At 48.0% G+C, this 20,586-nt stretch overlaps 1 protein-coding gene across 2 annotated transcripts in view; it reads right to left on the bottom strand.

The window, feature by feature from the left end:
- Positions 1–20,586, bottom strand: part of ANTXR1 (ANTXR cell adhesion molecule 1) — a 108,127-nt gene that overhangs the window by 51,599 nt on the left and 35,942 nt on the right. For both annotated transcript variants that reach the window (XM_069877731.1, XM_069877730.1), the window contains 2 exons: positions 16,023–16,092; positions 15,649–15,727 (listed from right to left, as the gene is read on the bottom strand). In XM_069877731.1, coding sequence (XP_069733832.1) covers positions 15,649–15,727; positions 16,023–16,092 — 149 coding nt within the window. The remainder of the gene's footprint in view (positions 1–15,648; positions 15,728–16,022; positions 16,093–20,586) is intronic.

The raw sequence follows: 20,586 nt of genomic DNA, 5'->3' as shown, positions 1-20,586 counted from the left end.
TGACTGGGGGAATCCTCCTGTCACAAGGCAGAAACCTGGTCCACCTCTTGGAAACCAAGTACTGCTTGAGAGAAGATGGGAGGACGGCAGAGCCCGATCCGGCAAACCACATAGGCTATTTCCTTAAATCTACCCCCAGACACCAGGATATGAGCTGTCACACAAAGGAAGATGCTCCTCTAAGGCACGCAGTCAACCCCTTAGAAGATCCTATCTAAGAAAAAGGTTAGCGTCAACTGATTGCATGCACATTCCTTCAAAAGCCAGGGAACAGGGATGAACACTCCAGTGCCGGTCACACCACAGAGGAAATGATTCATCCCCCAGAGCCTTTCTGCTATTGCCGACTGAGATTGCTGCCTATGACCGAGCTCCTCTAAAGTTGCCCCAGGAAGCGTGTACGCAATCACGCAAAGAGACAGAGCTAAGACAGAACCTGAGATTTTAAGCCCCCTCTTTAATCTTAGACATCCTCAAACATCCTTAGACATCAAAGCAAACATAAAGTGGCTCCCAAACAAACAGAAAGCAGTTTGTTGGCATTGCAGTGCATACAGGGCTTATTTCTGAGGGTTCTACAAAAAATGCTGCTATGCACTAAGGGGCATTTTTGTTGTGTTTGGTTTGGGTTCAGCTTGTTTTTTCCCCCCATTTTCTTATATTTGTTTAAGATTTTATTTCCTACTCTCTCCCCTGACTGCCCTGGCATTTGCAGTATGCATTAGCTGTTCCAGAAAGCTAACCTGGAATAACAACCCTGACCCTCATGGACCCTCAGGAGCTCTGGCTGCTGGCATCCAGGTGTGATGAATGAGGTACCGGGTGCATCTAATAAATGTGCTTATGCTCTGTGGCTGACTTATTACTGCACTGTTGATTTATAGGGAGAGGGGGGTAGGTAGCCTGCATGCTTATTATCACAACAGTAAATGGATTTAACTGTAAACATATGTTTAAATGTGCTGACTTCATGCTGTGCCTAAGAGGGACAGACTTCTGTTAGATATATGCACCAAGCACTTGGTTTTAGTAGCCCTTGAAGGCTGGATTCAGTAAGAGGATTTGGTCCCAACTCCTACAGACTTCACTGGAAAGTAGGAAGCCTAAATATTCTGTTTAATCTGGTTCTGCACTCACTAGTCCACCAAACCAAAGCAATGCAACCTGTTAGCTGGTTGCTCTCAGCACGGCGGGCAGTCAGTCAGTCCCTGTGCTATGAAGAAGAGCTTGTGGGAGCCCTTTGAGCCATTAAGCGCAGCCAAAGACCGAAGACTGTCATGCAGCCCTGGGATGTTGCCTCCAGGGCAGGCTGGAAAGCTGTCCTCACTGCTGCATCAGGACTAGGAAGGTAGAAACACTTGCACTGCTACCAAGGACTGGGAAAGGCAGCATGAGGACAGTCATAGAATCACAGAATCACCAGGTTAGAAAAGACCCACCGGATCATCGAGTCCAACCATTCCCATCCATCACTAACCCATGTCCCTCAGCACCTCGTCCACCCGTCCCTTAAACCCCTCCAGGGAAGGGGACTCAACCCCCTCCCTGGGCAGCCTCTGCCACTGCCCAATGACCCTTTCTGTGAAAAATTCTTTCCTAATGTCCAGCCTGACCCTCCCCTGGTGGAGCTTGAGGCCATTCCCTCTCGTCCTGTCCCCTGTCCCTTGGGAGAAGAGCCCAGCTCCCTCCTCTCCACAACCTCCTTTCAAGGAGTTGCAGAGAGCAATGAGGTCTCCCCTCAGCCTCCTCTTCTCCAGGCTAAACACCCCCAGCTCTCTCAGACGCTCCTCATAAGGCCTGTTCTCCAGCCCTTCTCATGGAACCAGGTCTCACTTCAGAGCAACTCCAGTAATAACAACTTCAATAACATTTATCGCTGTTAAACCTGGGGTACGTCACAAAGAAAAGAAGCACGTTTAACGTTATTCCAGAGACAGAGAAGAGGTGAATGTCCCCTGCAACCCAATCCAGTGTCCTGCACGTTAGAAAAAGTCTTCCTGACACTTTCCCAGCAGAAGAGCACTACCATGCTGGCAGCCTTCAGTGTCAGGGAGGAAAGAACACTGTTTTTACAAAGCTTTATGAAAACCTTCACTACAGTTTTGAATGAGCATCCAAAATCTGAGAGAGGTTTTCTCCCTGCAGAGAAAGGAGAAAGAGGTTTAATGTCCTTTAGTTAATAGGGGAAGGTGAAACAAAGAATAACCCTGCCTTTTGACACCAGAGAGCCTCAGGCAGCTTTTCTTGTGAAGGAAACACTGTTCTGGCTTACTCTCTCCAGGTCGCTCCCATCACAGCCACAGAAGCTGATGACTATCATTTATTTTATCACACACTGGATTTTTTTTAATATAACAGAAACAATCCAGCTTAATTTCTAAAAGGAAACAAAAGCTAGCTGATTCATAGAATCACAGAATCATAGAATAGTTTGGGTTGGAAAGGACCTCAAAGCCCATCCAATTCTACCCCCTGCCATGGGCAGGGACACCTCCCCCTGGATCAGGGGCTCCAAGCCCCATCCAACCTGGCCTTGAACCCCTCCAGGGATGGGGCAGCCACCACTGCTCTGGGAAACCTGTTCTGGTGCTTCACCACTCCCATAGTGAAGAAATTCTTCCTCATGTCCAGTCTAAATCTGCCCCTCTCCAGTTTACACCCACTGCCCCTCATCCCATCACTCCAAGCCTTTGTGAACAGTCCCTCTCCAGCTTTCTTGCAGCCCCTTCAGGTACTGAAAAGTCACTCTAAGGTCTCCTGAGAGCCTTCTCTTCTCCAGGCTGAACAAACCCAACTCTCTCAGCCTGTCCTCATATGGGAGGTGCTCCAGACCTCAGATCATCTTTGTAGCCTCCTCTGAACATGTTCCAACAGCTCCATCTCCTTCTTGCGTTGAGGATTCCAGAACTGGACACAGGACTCCAGATGAGGTCTCCCAAGAGAGGAGCAGAGGGGCAGAATCCCCTCCCTCGCCCTGCTGGCCACACTGCTTTGGATGCAGCCCAGGACATGGTTGGTTACTGGGCTGTGAGCGCACGTTGCCGGCTCATGTCGAGCTTCTCATCAACCAGCTCCCTCAAGTTCTTCTCTGCAGGGCAGCTCTCAATCACACCCTCCCCCATCCTGAATTCATATTCCCTCCTGTTTGCAATAGGTGTTCCTCTGCTAAAGGAGGAGTTTTGTCTGGATGTCTTTTAATAATACCATGTGCCCTTGAATGCACTGCGTTGCCTCGCTGGCCTCTCATGTGAAGCTGGTGGAGCAGGTGCTAAGCTCAGCAGTGGATGCAAGCAGGAAACTCCTGTTGTAGGTCACCCAGGATGGGTGTTCTCAGGTCCTTTTTCCAAGTTCACTGTGCTGTGAAATGAGATGCCCCTCTGGTGATGACCTGCTTCCCTCCTCTCCTTCCAGAGCTGAAGGGAGATGAAAGCTTGCTTACAAAACACTTCTCCAGTGTTATTTGCTCTACTGCCCAGTATAAACACCGGTGAAGCCTCACTTCACCACATGATGAATAAATCCTTGTCCTGGAGCGTTCACACTCCAAACTGAGCTGGCAAACATGTGGTGAGAAGGAAGAGTAATCATTACTCCCTCTGTTTCAAGGAAAGATCTTTGCTCAGGGAAAACAATTCTAATCCCCGATTGCTGTGTTTATGCTTATGAAAACAAGCCGAACTTTTCCTTCGGAAGAAATACTTGAAAGTTTGCAGGTAAACAGACGTGTTAGCAAGACTTGTGAAAGACAGAACTGATGGAAAGATTCAACTCTGCCCAGTCCCAGGGCTGGTGCCTTGCCTGTAAGGCAATTTGTCTGGGATCCTGCACTAAACACATCAGGGTCTGGAGGGAGAGTTTATGAAAAGAATCACAACATGACAAAACCCTGTGGTTAGGAGCTTTTCCTCTTCAATTGTATTCCCTGTTCATCAGTGGGAGGGGGATTCAGAAGTCTTTGGATGACAGGCACTTCATCATTCTGAGGTGCTGAGGTCCAAAGGCCTTTGTCCTCTTTGTCATCTCCCAGGGTCATCTCATCAGGTTAGACAAAATGCTTCAAGTTCTGACAGAAAATTCCTGACCCTTGAATTTCAGCACCAGGAGACCTGAACGCAAGGCTAAAAGCAGTGGTAAGACTTCATGCCACTGAACATCTGCTTATATCTCCACTTCTCACCTTCAATCACTTAACGTATTCATAGAATCATAGAATCACCAGGTTGGAAGAGACCCACCGGATCATCGAGTCCAACCATTCCTATCAAACACTAAACCATGTCCCTCAGCACCTCGTCCACCCGTCCCTTAAACCCCTCCAGGGAAGGGGACTCGACCCCCTCCCTGGGCAGCCTCTGCCAGTGCCCAATGACCCTTTCTGTGAGGAATTTTTTCCTAATGTCCAGCCTAAACCTCCCCTGGCGGAGCTTGAGGCCATATTAACTGCTAAAATTCAGGTGTCACATTTATAACAGCCTCTCTGCAGGAGCGATCGAAGGGAGCAGCACCTATTGAAGGGAGCAGCACCTCTTCCCTGCCCTCCAACTATAGATGAGCATCTCCACAGTCACATCACGCCACTCCAGGCAAGAGTCACCTCACCTCCTCAGGCCTCAGATGTTGTCCTGGAGGTGAGTGAGAGCCTTGGCTTTGTGACTGGGACATCGTGGGCCTGAGATCAGCTCTTTTGAGGTTCAGGTTGCATGAACAGTTGCCCTGAAGCAACACCAGCAGCCTGAGTGCTCCCCTGACAGCGCATGGTTGGCTGCAAAGTTTCTGTTCTGAGTGATCATAGAATCATAGAATAACCAGGTTGGAAGAGACCCACCGGATCATCGAGTCCAACCATTCCCATCAATCACTAACCCATGTCCCTCAGCACCTCGTCCACCCATGCCTTAAACACCTCCAGGGAAAGTGACTCAACCCCTCCCTGGACAGCCTGTTCCAATGCCCAATGACCATTTCTGTGAAGAATTTTTTCCTAATGTCCAGCCTGACCCTCCCCTGGCAGAGCTTGAGGCCATTCCCTCTTGTCCTGTCCCCTGTCACTTGGGAGAAGCGGCCATCACCCTCCTCTCCACAACCTCCTTTCAGGTAGTTGGAGAGAGCAATGAGGTCTCTCATTGATGGAGTTCTGAGAGTTCCTGCTCTGGAACAGCCATCGCGTGTCCCCCAAGCCTGTAGCTAAACAACAAAATCTCTGAGGTGAAACCTAAGTAGTTATTTTGCTTTCCATTTGTACCTCAAGGCATTCCTTAGCAAGAAACATGTCAGATCCCTATCAGGAGGTGAACAGCAACTGGGATAATAGCAGACAAAATTCTGTGGAATTAGGCTTTGTCATAACAACAACCATTTATGGCTGCATTTGGGTTTATTTCTTTGCAAGGAGAACAGCAGGCTCCAGCTCTGGAATGCCTCGCCTCCAAGCATGTTGCAGCATTTAAGCAGCACTTAAATAAACCCCTGAGGAGCACCTTGCTCGAGTTAACGCGCGTGCGCCCCATGAGCAGAACAGGAGAGGTAACAGGCACATTGCCACGAGCTTGACAAGGCTAAGAGCATGCCAGCAAGACCCACACAAGACGTGCTTGGGATGCTTCCTTCTGAAACTCTGTTTAACTTGAAATCACATTTTCAACAGCAAAACATTTCAATAAAATGAAACTTTTTGTTTCAAACACACCGTTTCAAAGTGCTCTGTTTCAACTTCAATATGAAATGGGATTTCGCAGTTCAAGGTGCACATGTGAGCAGAGATTATAGCACATTTCTAGATAATTCCAGCTCTGTCACAGGAAAAGCCTGCACACCCGCAAACTGCTGTTTCCAAATCAAAACTTCTCAAAGATCCACTCTGTGATTCTGCCCCCACCTCCAATGTTTGTTTTGTGAATCTCTACTTTCCAAACCACAGGAACATGCTGTTTGTAACATGCCCACCACACTTCAGGGTGTTCTAAACCAGCCTAGGTAGCAATATTAGAGTGAAATAGCCTCCATATATTTAGCTCTTGGGGTAACCTGCGTTAGCAAAAACATTCCTTGCCCATTATACTTGCAGCATGAAGCATTTCAGAGCAATTTACTTGAGAAACAAACCTGCAATCGTATGCCCCTGCCTTCCCCCAGAGCAATACCTCAACTAATAATATACAGGTCAAGGGCTGAGGCAACTGCTCATTAAATTTCCTCTGCAGTTTCATAAAGCCTCTATTGATACCACAGTAAATGCACTTTAATTGCCTGCAGACTCGGGAGCCCTGATAATCAGCAGAGCCTTAAGTGTGCAGCCCAGAACAAAGTCACAATTGAAAAAAACCCTGCTTTAGCCCTGAATTGCATTTCTCTTGAATAAAAAAAACCCCTGGTTAAAGGACATGGTTAGTTTTCACTACAAGCCTGTGGGGTTTTCTTGTTTTTTCCAACTTTTTCTTTCACCAGATTTGAAGATCAAACCCACTCGCTCTTGTTTAACTCAAAGGTGCCAATTCCTTCACTCTGTCAAACAGCTACAGGAAGATCAGGACACTGAGACATAATAAAGCTGTGCCTGTACCTGGTCCTTTTACCAAATGCAAACCTGTCCAAGCTAAGAGACAGAGTTCTCTTTTTTTAGCTGACTGCAGTGGCTCCTGCACCCTTGAAACTGGAACCAGAAAAGCAGAGGGATTATTTCTTTCCAGAATGGTAGAGCTGCTTCCCACCTGTCACCTCGCCAGCATCCTGAGCCATTTAGTAACAGTCGCCACCAAGTTAACTTCTTCATGATAAGATAACCAGTTGTCTGACCTGCCTCTGCAAGCCTTTCTGTTGCCCCAGGTTGCTGCCAGGTGCAAAAAGCTGCTGCACCCATTCCCTTCTATGCATGTAGTAGCAATAATAATGGGGAGGGATTGTTTACAGAGGCTTGTAGTGATAGGATGAGGGCAACGGGTATAAACTGGAGAGGGGCAGATGTAGACTAGACATAAGGAAGAATTTCTTCACCATGAGTGTGGGGAGGCCCTGGCCCAGGTTGCCCGGGGAACTGGTGGCTGCCCCATCCCTGGAGGGGTTCAAGGGCAGGTTGGATGGGGCTTGGAGCCCCTGATCCAGTGGGAGGTGTCCCTGCCCATGGCAGAGGGTTGGAACTGGATGATATTTGAGGTCCCTTCCAACTCAAACTATTCTATGAGTCTATGTCCTTTCCAGAAACCCCTGTTCCACAGCCAAGACTTGGCTTGACCCAACTGCCAGCCAGGAGTGGTTTTGGAGCCCTTCTCAACCAGGAGTGGTTTCGGAGAACCAGCAACTCTGGTAGGTGTGCAGGACCCTAGAGTACACGGGCAAGCCCAGCTTAGGCACTGCACATGGCTGTCAAATGCGTTCCTTCGCCAAACTGTCCTGACTCAATGTGTCCCTTTTCAGCTGACAGGCACGCTGTTTTGCAGGCACAACTCCCCTCTCTGCCCTCCTGAAGGAACAGGTTGTGAACTGGGAAGACATTCATTAGGAGCTCAGTGGAAATGAGTTTCAGTCCATGCTAGTCTAAGGCAAGTCTAATGTCCTGCCACAGAAATGCTCTTCCAGCCTATGTGCCTCCATTGTCTGACCTTGACATAGAATCATAGAATCATACAATCACCAGGTTGGAAGAGACCCACTGGATCATTGAGTCCAACCATTCCCTTCAATCACTAACCCATGTCCCTCAGCACCTCGTCCACCCGTCCCTTAAACCCCTCCAGGGAAGGGGACTCAACCACCTCCCTGGGCAGCCTCTGCCAGGGACCAATCACCCTTTCTGTGAAAAATTCTTTCCTAATGTCCAGCCTGAACCTCCCCTGGTGGAGCTTGAGGCCATTCCCTCTCGTCCTGTCCCCTGTCCCTTGGGAGAAGAGCCCAGCTCCCTCCTCTCCACAACCTCCTCTCAGGGAGTTGCAGAGAGCAATGAGGTCTCCCCTCAGCCTCCTCTTCTCCAGCCTAAACACCCCCAGCTCTCTCAGCCACTCCTCATAATCCTTGTTCTCCACTCCCTCACCAGCTTTGTTGCTCTTCTCTGGACTCGCAAAGAAGCATCATGCATTTCTCACTTATTGAGTTAGGGGCTATGGGAATATCACCTATAATGCTCCTTGCTCTTCCCGTCGTGGTCTGCCCAGGAAGATCTGCCTCACACTGCCACTGCAGCCCTGCGGTTTTTCACTCCCATTCCAGTTCTGAGTCCGAGAGTTACCAGCGCAAGAGGTCATTAGTGTTCTTTCCTCCTCTGGGAGGATTTTAGAAAATTAACAAAGACTTATTTTAATTCGCATCCTGGCTGCTCTCCGAGATGCTCTCTTCGCACCGAAGGACTTGGCAGCAACCCTCCAGCCAGCAGAGCAGGAGGACTTCCTGCCTCTCCCTGCTGCCTTGTAAATGATTTCCTCTACCACACATTCGCTTTCCTGACAACACTTGCTGAGGAAGAAGGACTAATTCAGTTTTGGTTTAGTCTCAGCACTTGCGGAAGCTGTGGATGCTCAGATCCCATTGCATTTGTGATCTTTTTCCTCACCCACTGGCAGAGGCTGCCCAGGGAGGGGGTTGAGTCCCCTTCCCTGGAGGGGTTTAAGGGACGGGTGGACGAGGTGCTGAGGGACATGGGTTAGAGATTGATGGGAATGGTTGGACTCAATGATCCAGTGGGTCTTTTCCAACCTGGTGATTCTATGATTCTATGATATTATTGCTGTTGCAAGATGGGATTTTTACATTTACCAGAGAGTTCTTGGTGCCTTCAGTTATCAAAGGTCCAGTGATGTCAGCAGCAGAATGAAACTGCTTTTTAAGCTCTCATCATTAATTATGTGTCATCCAATTAATATATTCTGGTCTATCAAATAAAAGGTAGAAAGTGTGCTGCCACACAATAACACCTGTAGCACTTTAAGTTGTCAGCTTCCAGACTGGGACTGGAGGCACCCTTATTCTTTATTTCTGCCTTAATGTCTCTTTGGTAAATCACAGAATCATAGAGTAGTTTAGGTTGGAAGGGACCTCAAAGATCATCCAGTCCCACCCCTGCCATGGGCAGGGACACCTCCCACTGGATCAGGGGCTCCAAGCCCCATCCAACCTGGCCTTGAACCCCTCCAGGGATGGGGCAGCTACCACTTCCCCGGGCAACCTGCACCAGGGCCCCCCACCCTCATGGTGAAGAGACTAGTTCCTTGTGTCCAGTCTAAATCTGCCCCTCTCCAGTTTATCCCCATTGCCCCCCGTCCTACTACAAGCCTTTGGAAACAGTCCCTCCCCAGCTTTCTTGAGCCCCTTCAGGTACTCAAAGGTCACTCTAAGGTCTCCTCAGAGCCTTCTCTTCTCCAGGCTGAACAACCCAAACTCTCTCAACCTGTCCTCCTACGGGAGCTGCTCCAGCTCCCGGATCATCTTTGTAGCCTCCTCTGGACCCGTTCCAACAGCTCCATCTCCTTCTTATGTTGAGGATTCCAGAACTGGACACAATACTCTAGGTGGGGGACACAATGCTCCACAATACACCATTCACAAGCTGCAAAATCAGATGTAGATTTGTACAATTGTTTCTGAAGCCCTTGTTGTATTCCCTGACACCTTTAATCTGTTACTGGCTACTCTTGGCCCCTGACAGCGCACTGCACGGAGACTTCTGCAGCGGAGAACAAAGGCATCAAGTTAACCCGCAGAGCAGCCAGCCCAGCCCACCCTGGGAGATGATGCCTTTCTGAGACACTGGAAAGCTGAGAACAAGAATATTGTAACATCTGAAGTAAATAGCCTTGCTGCAAGGGGGTTAGACTGCAGCAATTTGGGGGCAGGATCTGGCTTTGCCTTCTGAGGTTACACAGCACCTGGAGTGAGTCACCTCAGCAATTACAGCTGGAGTACAAAACCCAAGGAGAAAAGAATATCAGCAGCAGGAGAAGGGTGTGGGTGAGTGCAAGGGGTCTTGCTCCCCAGAAGGGGCCTCTGTCTAAGTTGAGACAAGCAACAGAGACAGAGTGGCAAGTTCTGATAGCTAAACATTATTTACAAACAAACTGCCTCCTTGGCACTCAGAACTGGAGGACCCAGTTGCTAAACAGATGCTCAGGGTACATCCACAAACCTCCTAAACGATGCTTTCAAGTGTAAACTCCTAAAATCTCAGTCCAAGCATTCACAATCGATTCCAAGGGCTGGAGAGAGGAAGGCCTTGAAATCCACATTGGATTCCATAGAGGAGAGATTACTTTGTTCAAAAGAACTCAGGGGAACAAGCCCATTTTCCCCTCTGGGCCAGTGGGATGCCACACCCCACAAGTCCATTTCAGTAGAAGCATGGGTCCTGCCCCTCCGTGTGCCCAGGCTTTGCAGGCTTCAGTATTCAGAGCTACCTTTTAGCATCTCCTGTCAGCTGCAGAGCTTCCCTGAAAGTCCCTGCGTGGATTTGCGGTCTTTTGCTTCAGCAATGCAGTAACAACACAACCTTATTGGCCTCTGCTTGGAAGGAGGGCATCCCACCCCCCACCCCACCTCCAGCAACTTCCAAATGAAAGAAAAATATTATTTAAAAGGTATAGCTATTGAAAAACCAACTTCAGAGAAATAAATCAGTAACCCTCCAGGACAAGCAAGCCAAGAGACCAATTCATCAAATACTTCCAGCCAGCTGAGCTTTGTCACACTGGAGATGCTGGCATCTTATCCTCCAGCTAAGTGTATAAACAGCATGCTGTCTCCAAACCTTAAGAACAGTCATTCCAGCCATTCCCCTCTTCTGTTGGGATAGTTGCCAGTGGACACATAGCCCAGGCCAAATAACACCCTCAATTACACTCAGGACAGCCCTTTCTTAAGTTTAACTAGGCAATACGTAAGTTAGTGGGGAGCAGGATTAAACCTCTGTCTGCAGCCCCTGATTTATTCTGCGTTACCCTCTTGCTTCTGAAATAACCTGAGCCACTGTGAACAGCTTTACCAGAAGCCAGCCAGTAATCCTCAGTCCAGGGTGTGCAGTCAGCAAAACCTTTGAATGAAAAATAGCGTTGGCCATCCCCAGCGAGGGCACACGCAGGCTTGATGTTTAGACGCAGTATCGTTCTGCCCCAAGCTAGAGGGTTTCAGCTGCATTCCATAATTTAACAAAACAAATGCTTTGCCGAGCCACAGAAGCTCCTGCGTCTGGCCCATTTTTGACAGATAAATGGAAATCATTGCATCCTTCCAACAAGCAAAGCCCATGCTGTCCACAGACCTCCTTACCCTGTCTACTGAGCCAGGGCTGCTGCAGGCGTCCCACGAGGATGAGCAGGGCACAGCCCTCCCCTCTTCTCCCATGAAGTACATCCCCCTTCTTGCCCTGCATCACCTGGGAACCCACAAGGAAGCATGCTGCAGCCCCTCAACACCTGCAGGGCTGTGGCACCTGAGGCAGGCTTGCTTGATAAGCTCAAAGCAATGTGCGCAATGCCCTGCTCTTCCCCCCAGCATCCTTTATTTCCCACTCCTGACTGATGGATCTGTGCTTTAAAGCTTTATCATCTTGAGGGCATCTAGCATTGCCCAACCAGGTTTCCCATTAGAATCATAGAATCACCAGGTTGGAAGAGACCCACCGGATCATCGAGTCCAACCATTCCCGTCAATCACTAAACCATGTTCCTCAGCACCTCATCCACCCGTCCCTTAAACCCCTCCAGGGAAGGGGACTCAACCCCCTCCCTGGGCAGCCTCTGCCACTGCCCAGTGACCCTTTCCGTGAAAAATTCCCTCTCGTCCTGTCCCCTGTCCCTTGGGAGAAGAGCCCAGCTCCCTCCTCTCCACAACCTCCTCTCAGGAAGTTGCAGAGAGCAATGAGGTCTCCCCTCAGCCTCCTCTTCTCCAGCCTAAACACCCCCAGCTCTCTCAGTCACTCCTCGGAATCCTTGTTCTCCAGCCCCTTCCCCAGCTTCGTTGCTCTTCTCTGGACTCGCTCCAGAGCCTCAACATCCTTCTTGTGGTGAGGGGCCAGAACTGACCCCAGGATTTGAGGAGCGGTCTCCCCAGGGCCGAGTCCAGAGGGAGAAGAACCTCCCTGGCCCTGCTGGTCACGCCGTGTCTGATCCAAGCCAAGATGCCCTTGGCCTTCTTGGCCCCCTGGGCCCCTGCTGGCTCCTGTTCAACCAACACCCCCAGGTCCTTCTCCTCCAGGCAGCTCTCCAGCCAGACTTCTCCTAGTCTGTAGCACTGCAGAGTAGACCCCAGAGCCACCAGAAACCCAAGATGGTAACAAGCCCCATCAAAAGCACTATTCCTGAGGAATTATCACGAGTGTGGGAGAAAGAGTCGCGTTCACCGAAACAAAAAAATTCTCCTCTACTAACATAATCCTATGTTGTTTTTCTTTCTTTTACTCTTTTTTGCATTAAAGACCACACTCTGAAATCTGAGCAGTCCCATGCAATTTTGCAGTCAATGCTTTTTATCATCTCCAGAAAAAGACAGCTCGACCTCTATCTAAAGGCCACCGCAGGCTGAGATCAGGGGGTCAAGCTTTTCTCTGACTTACGCATCAGACAGACCTTGCATGCAGAGTTTCATTTGTTGGCTAAAGTGCCTGGGCAAATTCCAAATTGGTACATACACAAGTGATTTAATCAACTCTCTTGCCTCTAAAATCTTACATTGAAGATCCCCAGGAAGAAAAAATGAAATAAAATCCTCCAAGACCTCCTAAGGACAGTTTGGTGCCTCAGGCTTGAGGATCACCGGGCCAGCTGAGAAGAATTTTGGTTCTTTTTTAAGTGGAGATTTTGCTCCACCTGATCAAGCTGAGATCATCTTTATGTGACTGCAAGTCTTCCCAAAATGTACTTTAAAATGAAAATGCGGAATGAACTTCTGCAACAAAAGCATCTTTACAAGTTTCTCCCACACCTTCTTCTGATTTCTTTGGTTAAATGAAAAAATCAATTACCTAGCTTGGAAACCCCAAACTGAAGCATTTCTGGCTATTGTATTTTGGGAACCTAAACCAGCAGTTCCTTGAGTCCCATGGAGAAGGAGGTATAGAGGCTTATAAAATCACATTCATACTCAGACACTGGAAAGCACGAGAAGTTAAGCAAAAAGCAGAATACAATAAAACCAATATCTTTTAATTTCTGACACCCCCTGCATGTCTTTTGGGCTGAAAACCTTGATGCCTGCTACATTTCAGGAAGCAGAAAGGTGGGGGAATGACAAGTCCCTCAAAGCACAGTGGACACCTGCAGTCCAGGACTGCCAAGTGCCTGCGTTTGAAAGCTCTAAGGCAGTTCCAGTGGTACGTACAACTCCTCAGAACAAAACAAAAACCTTCATATCCCAAACAGTGTTCAGACAGTGAGGTCTAGTTTGATGCTGATAGATTCGATGAGCAGTATCTCTTACAGCTCTTAGGGTAGATGTATTTTAGTGTATCTCAGGCTAGGAAGGAGACAAGGTCAGTCATCACATCTCCCTCCGTTCCTAACCTTAGAATCATAGAATAACCAAGTTGGAAGAGACCCACCGGATCATCGAGTCCAACCATTCCCATCAATCACTAACCCATGTCCCTCAGCGCCTCATCCACCCGTCCCTTAAACCCCTCCAGGGAAGGTGACTCAACCCCCTCCCTGGGCAGCCTGTTGAAATGCTGATTTTACACCTCAAGAGGAAAAAGTGCAAATAATAACTTCAGTTAGGCAGCATGTGATGAGCAAAATCTGTCTGTTCCCAGCAGGAGTCAGTTTGTCCTAGAGGGGTGAGCTCACCACTGCACTCAGAGCTTCCTAAAGAGGACAAGTGCACAGAACACTTTCTGCCACGCATTCAATATTTGAATACAAAGGCAGCAGAGTCTGCGAAAATCACTCTGAACTGGCACCCTCACAAAAATTACAGCACTGGGCAAGGCAAAAAATCCCGGTATCCCATTTTCAGCAGCTGGCACTTGGTGTTAGCAAACAGCGTGAGCCCAGAAGCTCTGAGCCTCTTCCCTCCTCGCATCTGGCTGTCGCCGGAGCTGGGCCTTACAGCAGTGAAACCGTGATGCGCTCCTAGAAAAGGCAAAGGCTTTGAGCCCTTGTTTCTTTCCAGAAAGTGACCTGTCTCTCTAAGATGAAAAGTGTTTTCTTTCTTCTTTCACTGCTCAATAAAATTGACTTTTCTTTAGCTGCCTCATTCCTAGGAGTCTTTGGATATTAGATGAAGGTCGGGACCTGCGCTAGTATAAAACAGCTTTGCCCTGTTATTTGTGAGAAACTGGGTCAATTCTCTTACCATGAAAACCTACACTAATTTTTTTGCCAGCTAGGGTGATAAAAAAGCTTTTTAGATAGTTCAGTGTTTTGGATCTATCTGTTCTGATCTTTAAATGCCTGCATGCATGGCTTAGGAGACAAAGTCTGACTGACTTCTAATTGTTTGTTTCTGGCCTTTACTTGCTGGGAATGTATCTGTCTGCTTTAACTATGCTCTTAAGGGAGTTTTCCTCCCTGGATTCCCTCCAGACAGTCCCTGAAGGGCTGGGCAGAACAGGACAGGTATTGTTTACAGGGAAAATGGGATATATGCAGATTATTTACATGTTGCAAAGGAAGGGTTTGTTGTGGAGCTACGTAAAAAAATAAAGAACTGGTAAAACCCATGAGGCTGTCAAGTCATAGAATCATAGAATCACCGCGTTGGAAAAGACCCACCAGATCATCGAGTCCAACCATTCCTATCAAATACTAACTCATGTCCCTCAGCACCTCGTCCACCCGTCCCTTAAACCCCTCCAGGGAAGGGGACTCAACCCCCTCCCTGGGCAGCCTCTGCCAGGGACCAATCACCCTTTCTGTGAAAAATTCTTTCCTGATGTCCAGCCTGACCCTCCCCTGGTGGAGCTTGAGGCCATTCCCTCTCGTCCTGTCCCCTGTCCCTTGGGAGAAGAGCCCAGCTCCCTCCTCTCCACAACCTCCTCTCAGGGAGTTGCAGAGAGCAATGAGGTCTCCCCTCAGCCTCCTCTTCTCCAGGCTAAACACCCCCAGCTCTCTCAGACGCTCCTCGCAATCCTTGTTCTCCAGCCCCCTCACCAGCTTCGTTGCTCTTCTCTGGACTCACTCCAGAGCCTCAACATCCTTCTTGTGGGGAGGGGCCAGAACTGACCCCAGGATTCGAGGAGCGGTCTCACCAGGGCCGAGTCCAGAGTGAGGATAACCTCCCTGGCCCTGCTGGTCACACCGTTTCTGATACAAGTCCCTTGCTTTGTGCCTGCTCCCATGGAACAGCCATTTCTGGAGAGCAACAAAATTGGGGTTCAAAGCATTGCCACCCAAGTGAGTGTGGGGCTGCCACGTGAAGTCGCTGCTAGCTGCGATGCAGCTTTTTGAAGACGACACTCCAGATCCCTTTCCAAACCTGATCATTTCTGAAACACAGCACACAGGAAACCCAAAGCACTGACTGCTCCTTTTTACACAGGGAATAAAACCTCCTTGCTTGTTACTATTACTTCATTCCACATCTTTCTGGCTGTCATACTTCGGCTCCAGACTTTCAAACAGACCTAACTTTCTGGTCTGCAGTCAACTTAGAAGCTGTAATACTGGTGTATCAAACAACTCTTGTTAAGCGCCACCATCCTACTGCATCGTTTTAAGTGTATGAATCAAAACTTACACAGTGAGTGCTGGAGATGATGACGGAGCTGGAGATGAAGCTCAGACCATCATTCATGCTGACTTGAAGAGCTGCTTCCCTGAAAAATACCCACAACAAATAAGTCAGGCAAGCTAGTCCACAGCCCTCTACTGGATAATATCCTCTGGCAACTGGGCTCTTCATGCACAGAAGAGCTTTTGGCAAAGGTTAATTCCCACTGCTGCTGCTGCTGTCCCCTCCCTGTGCTCCAGTGCACAACTGCCAGTTCACCAGGCAAGCACAAGAGACAATGGTGCTTAACCATATGCACAGAAGGACAAAATACAGTGGAATGACCCAAACTCATTTTCCCACAGGCAAAGTAAATATTTGAATATATATAAAAAACATACATGCCAACTTCTCGTAGCACAGGTGCTGGGCAGAGTAAGTAGGTATCTTCCACTACAAAAGGCTTCTCATCTGGAAAAACGAAATGTTGGCATTGATTACCTGATCAGTAACAGAGGTGCTGAAGTCCAAGCTTAAATACTGTTTTTCCTCGCTCTTGAAACATAAACAAGATCAAACACTGCACGAGGGATAAAAAGCAGTCATGCTGAGGTAACTGTAGGCATGATTTTAGCCCATGGAGTAAAGACAAAGTCACAGCAGATATCCTGTACCTCAGGAAAACCAAACTGCACCTCGCGTTTACTGTGATAGGATGAGGGGGAATGGGTATAAACTGGAGAGGGGCAGATTTAGACTAGACATAAGGAAAAATTTCTTCACCACTGAGGCGCTGGCCCAGGTTGCCCAGAGCAGTGGTGGCTGCCCCATCCCTGGAGGGGTTCAAGGTCAGGTTGGATGGGGCTTGGAGCCCCTGATCCAGTGGGAGGTGTCCCTGCCCATGGCAGGGGGTTTGAACTAGATGATCTTTAAGGTCCCTTCCAACCCAAACTATTGTATGATTTATGATTCTACGATTGCACTGCAGTGGATGAGGCATAAAGATAAAAGATGCAGACTGTAAGAGTTCATCCTCACATGCAGACACAGAACTTACCAAATCCAGCACTCTTCCCCAGACAAGGAAAGGTTTGCACTCAATACAAAATTTTAGAAAGCAGTAATATTCCTCTAGTAATTCCTATCACACGTTGTAATCCCTGTTTCATACCAGAGTATTTCTTTGCTTTGGCTGTAATATAAATGATTATTTCCTCAAGCAGGTTAGGAAATGTTTATTTTTCACACTTTATTAAAAAAAATGACGTGGTAATGAAATTTGTAACCTCTGCTGAAGTTTTCCTTACATTTCCAGCTTCCAGCAGATCCCAGGCCTATTTACACTCTTGAATTTTTGGGTTACCCGCAGCACTTATTTTGTTAAGGACTGTTTGACACAGCAACCAGCTGAAGGTGAAACATTTTAGGAAGCTGGATACGGTTTTCACCAACAGGCTTTGCTTCTGCATCATGGTTCACCTACAGAGAGCAACCTCCAGGCTTTGGTGATCCCTCTAGACCCCTTCTCCTGCTGGTGGCCTGGAAAATGCCTCATCACCGCTGCTTTCCAGTAGCTTCAGTGCAAGAACGCAAACAGTTCCCCTACACTCATCCTCAGGAGCAGCTGGTTTTAGCACGAGGTATCCCTTTTCCAGCCCCATAATGTCTGGAAGATGATGTCCTCATTAAGAGAGAGGCAGAAAGACAATAAGCATTTAAAGTACGCATTGTAGAGGTAGAATGCACTCCCCTACATCCTACTGAATTTACCGTGAGCTTGCATCACACATTTGGATTTGCCATGGAGTCACCAAATCCAACCAGCAGCATTTCTAATCTTGCAGAAGCAGGGCAGATGCGCAGTGGTGGCGAGTCTGGCCCTGCAGCCCCGCTCTTACCCTGATTTATGAAGACATCACTAACTCCCATAGATTTATGGCATTGTCCCAGTGCACACATGCCAAGAGAATGAAGATCAAGGTCTTGTTTTCTTCTCTGCTAACACTGGCAGCAAAGGCCAAAGAATCCTCTGTGCCAGCATTCGCTAAAAGAGAAACTGGCTTAATTTTGCGAGGCCTTTTACTTAGATGTCATTAGCTTTTTGTTTCTCTTTCTCTCCCTTCCCACCCCAGCTTGCATCCAAGCCTATGCCTCTGTAGAAAGTTTATCAGACCCGCAGTCCCACGAGGGACCTGTGGCTGGCCAGGCTGGCTACAGGGAGAGCTTATTTTGTTTGGAGAATGTTTGTGTTTCACCACAAAAATGAGTGACTATTTTCTTCTGCTCTAAACAAAAGAGGATCCATTTGGTTTGCATAACTCTGGCCATCTGACTCCTTCCTGGAAAACTTATATAGGGAAACCAAACAAAGCAACACTTCTCATCTGCTCTTGCATCTGTACCTGCAGGATGCATTTGGAAGTGGGAAGGTTTTCTTGCTCTCTACAGAAAAAATTGCTGTATTCCTGCACAGTAAGAGGTGGGTCTGAATACTCCCAAACTCCAGATCTTTTGCCAAAAGCTGAATTGTGTGGTTTGGACTCCTCTTCACTGACGATCCTAGTGGAAGAGCCGAGGAAGGCAGGGGGCGGAGCGCTTGGCTCGATGTCCTTGACTTTGCTGCCCAGGGAGGGATCTCAGCCTGGCCGCTGGCTGCCTGGGTAACTGGAAAGAAATCACTTTGCCTCCTCAGCCTTGATTGCACCTCCAACACCAGTCGAGGGCAGAGCCTGGGCATCTTCGGGAAAAATTGCAGTGTTGAGAAAGTCCACCCACAGCAGCGGGCACAGTTTGCTCCTTACCCAGGCACCTCTGATCCCTCCATCAAGCAAAAGAAGGTTCTCATCACATAAAAAAACCCAGGACTCCGCACTCATAGGCAACTAAAACAAGTCAGCACTGACTTAAGCCCTTCAGAGCAGTGTGAAAAAATGGAGAAGGGTCAAACCACACACAAAAATGCGTCTGTTTTCTGTGGATGCCCTTTCAGCAAGGCACTTTTTGCTGTTCAGATTCCAGTAATTCACCAGGCAGCATTCCTGCACCTTTTAACAACTATCCATAGCCTGTAAAACCTATTTGTCCCTGCGTTAGTGAACAGTTTCTTTTGCCATTAGCAGGGTGTAACCTTCTGGCAAGCCAGGACTTGGAGTACTTCCCAACTGTAATAATAAAAGCCTCGATATATGCATGATGTTTTAACACAGAAGAGCAAACCTCAATAAGAGAGAGGCACAAAATTCCAAAGAAGGTGACCAAGACAAGCTGTAGTACTTTCTTTCAGCCATTTAACCAAGCTGAAATTAGCAGCCTTTGCTTTGGTTAATGGCTCATCTCAGAACCGACTGGCATACTGAAACCTGACATACAGAAGGGTTTCAGAAAGCACATTTTCAAATTGCAATATCACAAGCGCTGACTGTTGGACTCACAATATCAGCAATATTTCAGGCCAGAGAAGGCTGCAAAAGCCGTTTGCCAAACTTCCCATATATCACTGAGTAACAATCTCCTCCTGTTCTCCCTGTATTTATGATTAGTGTTAAACTAAAGCATGTCTCAGAAAATGCTTTGACCTAGCCTTTTGTTATTACAAGAGAGAAGACCCTGGGTCATTAGATTAGCACAGCCAGCCTGGGGTGGGGTCTGGCTGCTCTCACACAGGACCATCTGTGCCAAGGTGGCTGTTCCCTGTACTGCATCCCACTCGAGGTGGGTTAGCCCTGAGCCATCGTGAGCCTGAGCACTTCTATTGTCCTTTATCACCTCAGATGAGACAAAACACCTCCATAATTCTCCGCACAATCTACCAGAGCACAACCTTTCTTCATCCTGACTGACTCCTCCTCTTATGCCACTCCACGTGACAACTCTGCAAGCAAAGTTTTTATTTCAAATCCATTCTGTGGGGAGACAGGAATGTAGAAAGATACTGGAACACTCTTAGAGCTAGAGAAACTGCCAGCGAGAAAGACCCATAAATAAGAAATGTTTTGTTAATGCTGTCATGAAAACCACATTGAGATCATGGTATAATTACTCTGCTCTGTGTAGAGACATCAGCTTTGAATGCCAAAGTCATTCAGAACAGAGCTAGGAGATGGAGGGAAGAGACAGATAAGAACAGAACAATGACATCACATTCATAACAGTCTCTGGATAGAGAGAAGGGGTCTGGAAGGAATTGCTTTTCCTCTGATGCCTTCATCTGCTGTGCATACAGCTCTGTTCAACAAGCATGCATAACTTCAAGACATCTAATGGAACTTGGTAAAGCTCCACGATATTAATTTTCTTGTGCTCACAAGTGGCAGCTCAGGAGAGCAGCTCATGCTGCACTACAACAGGGTCACTCCCAGGCAGGAGTCTTGGTCCAGCACTGCAGCAGCCCTGCTCCAATCTCCGAGCTGTTACCATAAGCTCCATCATGCTTATTTACACATGTACTAATGTCACAGTGAGAGACCATCTTGGTGCCCCAGCACCAACAACTGAGCGTGGCAAAGCACTCCACATTGCACAGGGATCCTCCTCCTCACTCAGCCTAAGTTTCCTGACTGCTCTGTGCTTCTTCTTCCATCCCTGGCCTGAAGAGCTGCAGAGAAGTCTGCTGGAGGTAAACACCCAGGAACCCTGCTTGAAAAGTTTCTACACTGTAATTTGTTGGAAGCCAGAAGAGCATTTCAGGGAAGTGTTATCATTTCTCCTGTTCTCATATTCTTTGTCAAGCCATGTCTTAGACCAGCCTTCAAAATAGGATGCTCACCATGGTGTATATTTTCATCTAGGAAAAATGAGAGGCATCTGTTGTGTCCTACATAAAGGTTGCAATCCCCAAAACACCTGATGGAATTTGTGCAGTGATAGACATTCTCTAGTACTACAGTGGAAAGAGGGAAAAGCTACTACAAGAAAAGCAAGGATTCAGTGGGGGTTAAAGTGATCTGACCAGGCAGGGAAATTGGG

Source organism: Phaenicophaeus curvirostris, chromosome 27 (assembly GCF_032191515.1).
Source record: "Phaenicophaeus curvirostris isolate KB17595 chromosome 27, BPBGC_Pcur_1.0, whole genome shotgun sequence".
Lineage (NCBI taxonomy): Eukaryota > Metazoa > Chordata > Aves > Cuculiformes > Cuculidae > Phaenicophaeus > Phaenicophaeus curvirostris.
Note: the sequence above shows the minus strand (reverse complement) of the source record. Positions and strands in the feature narration are given on the sequence as shown.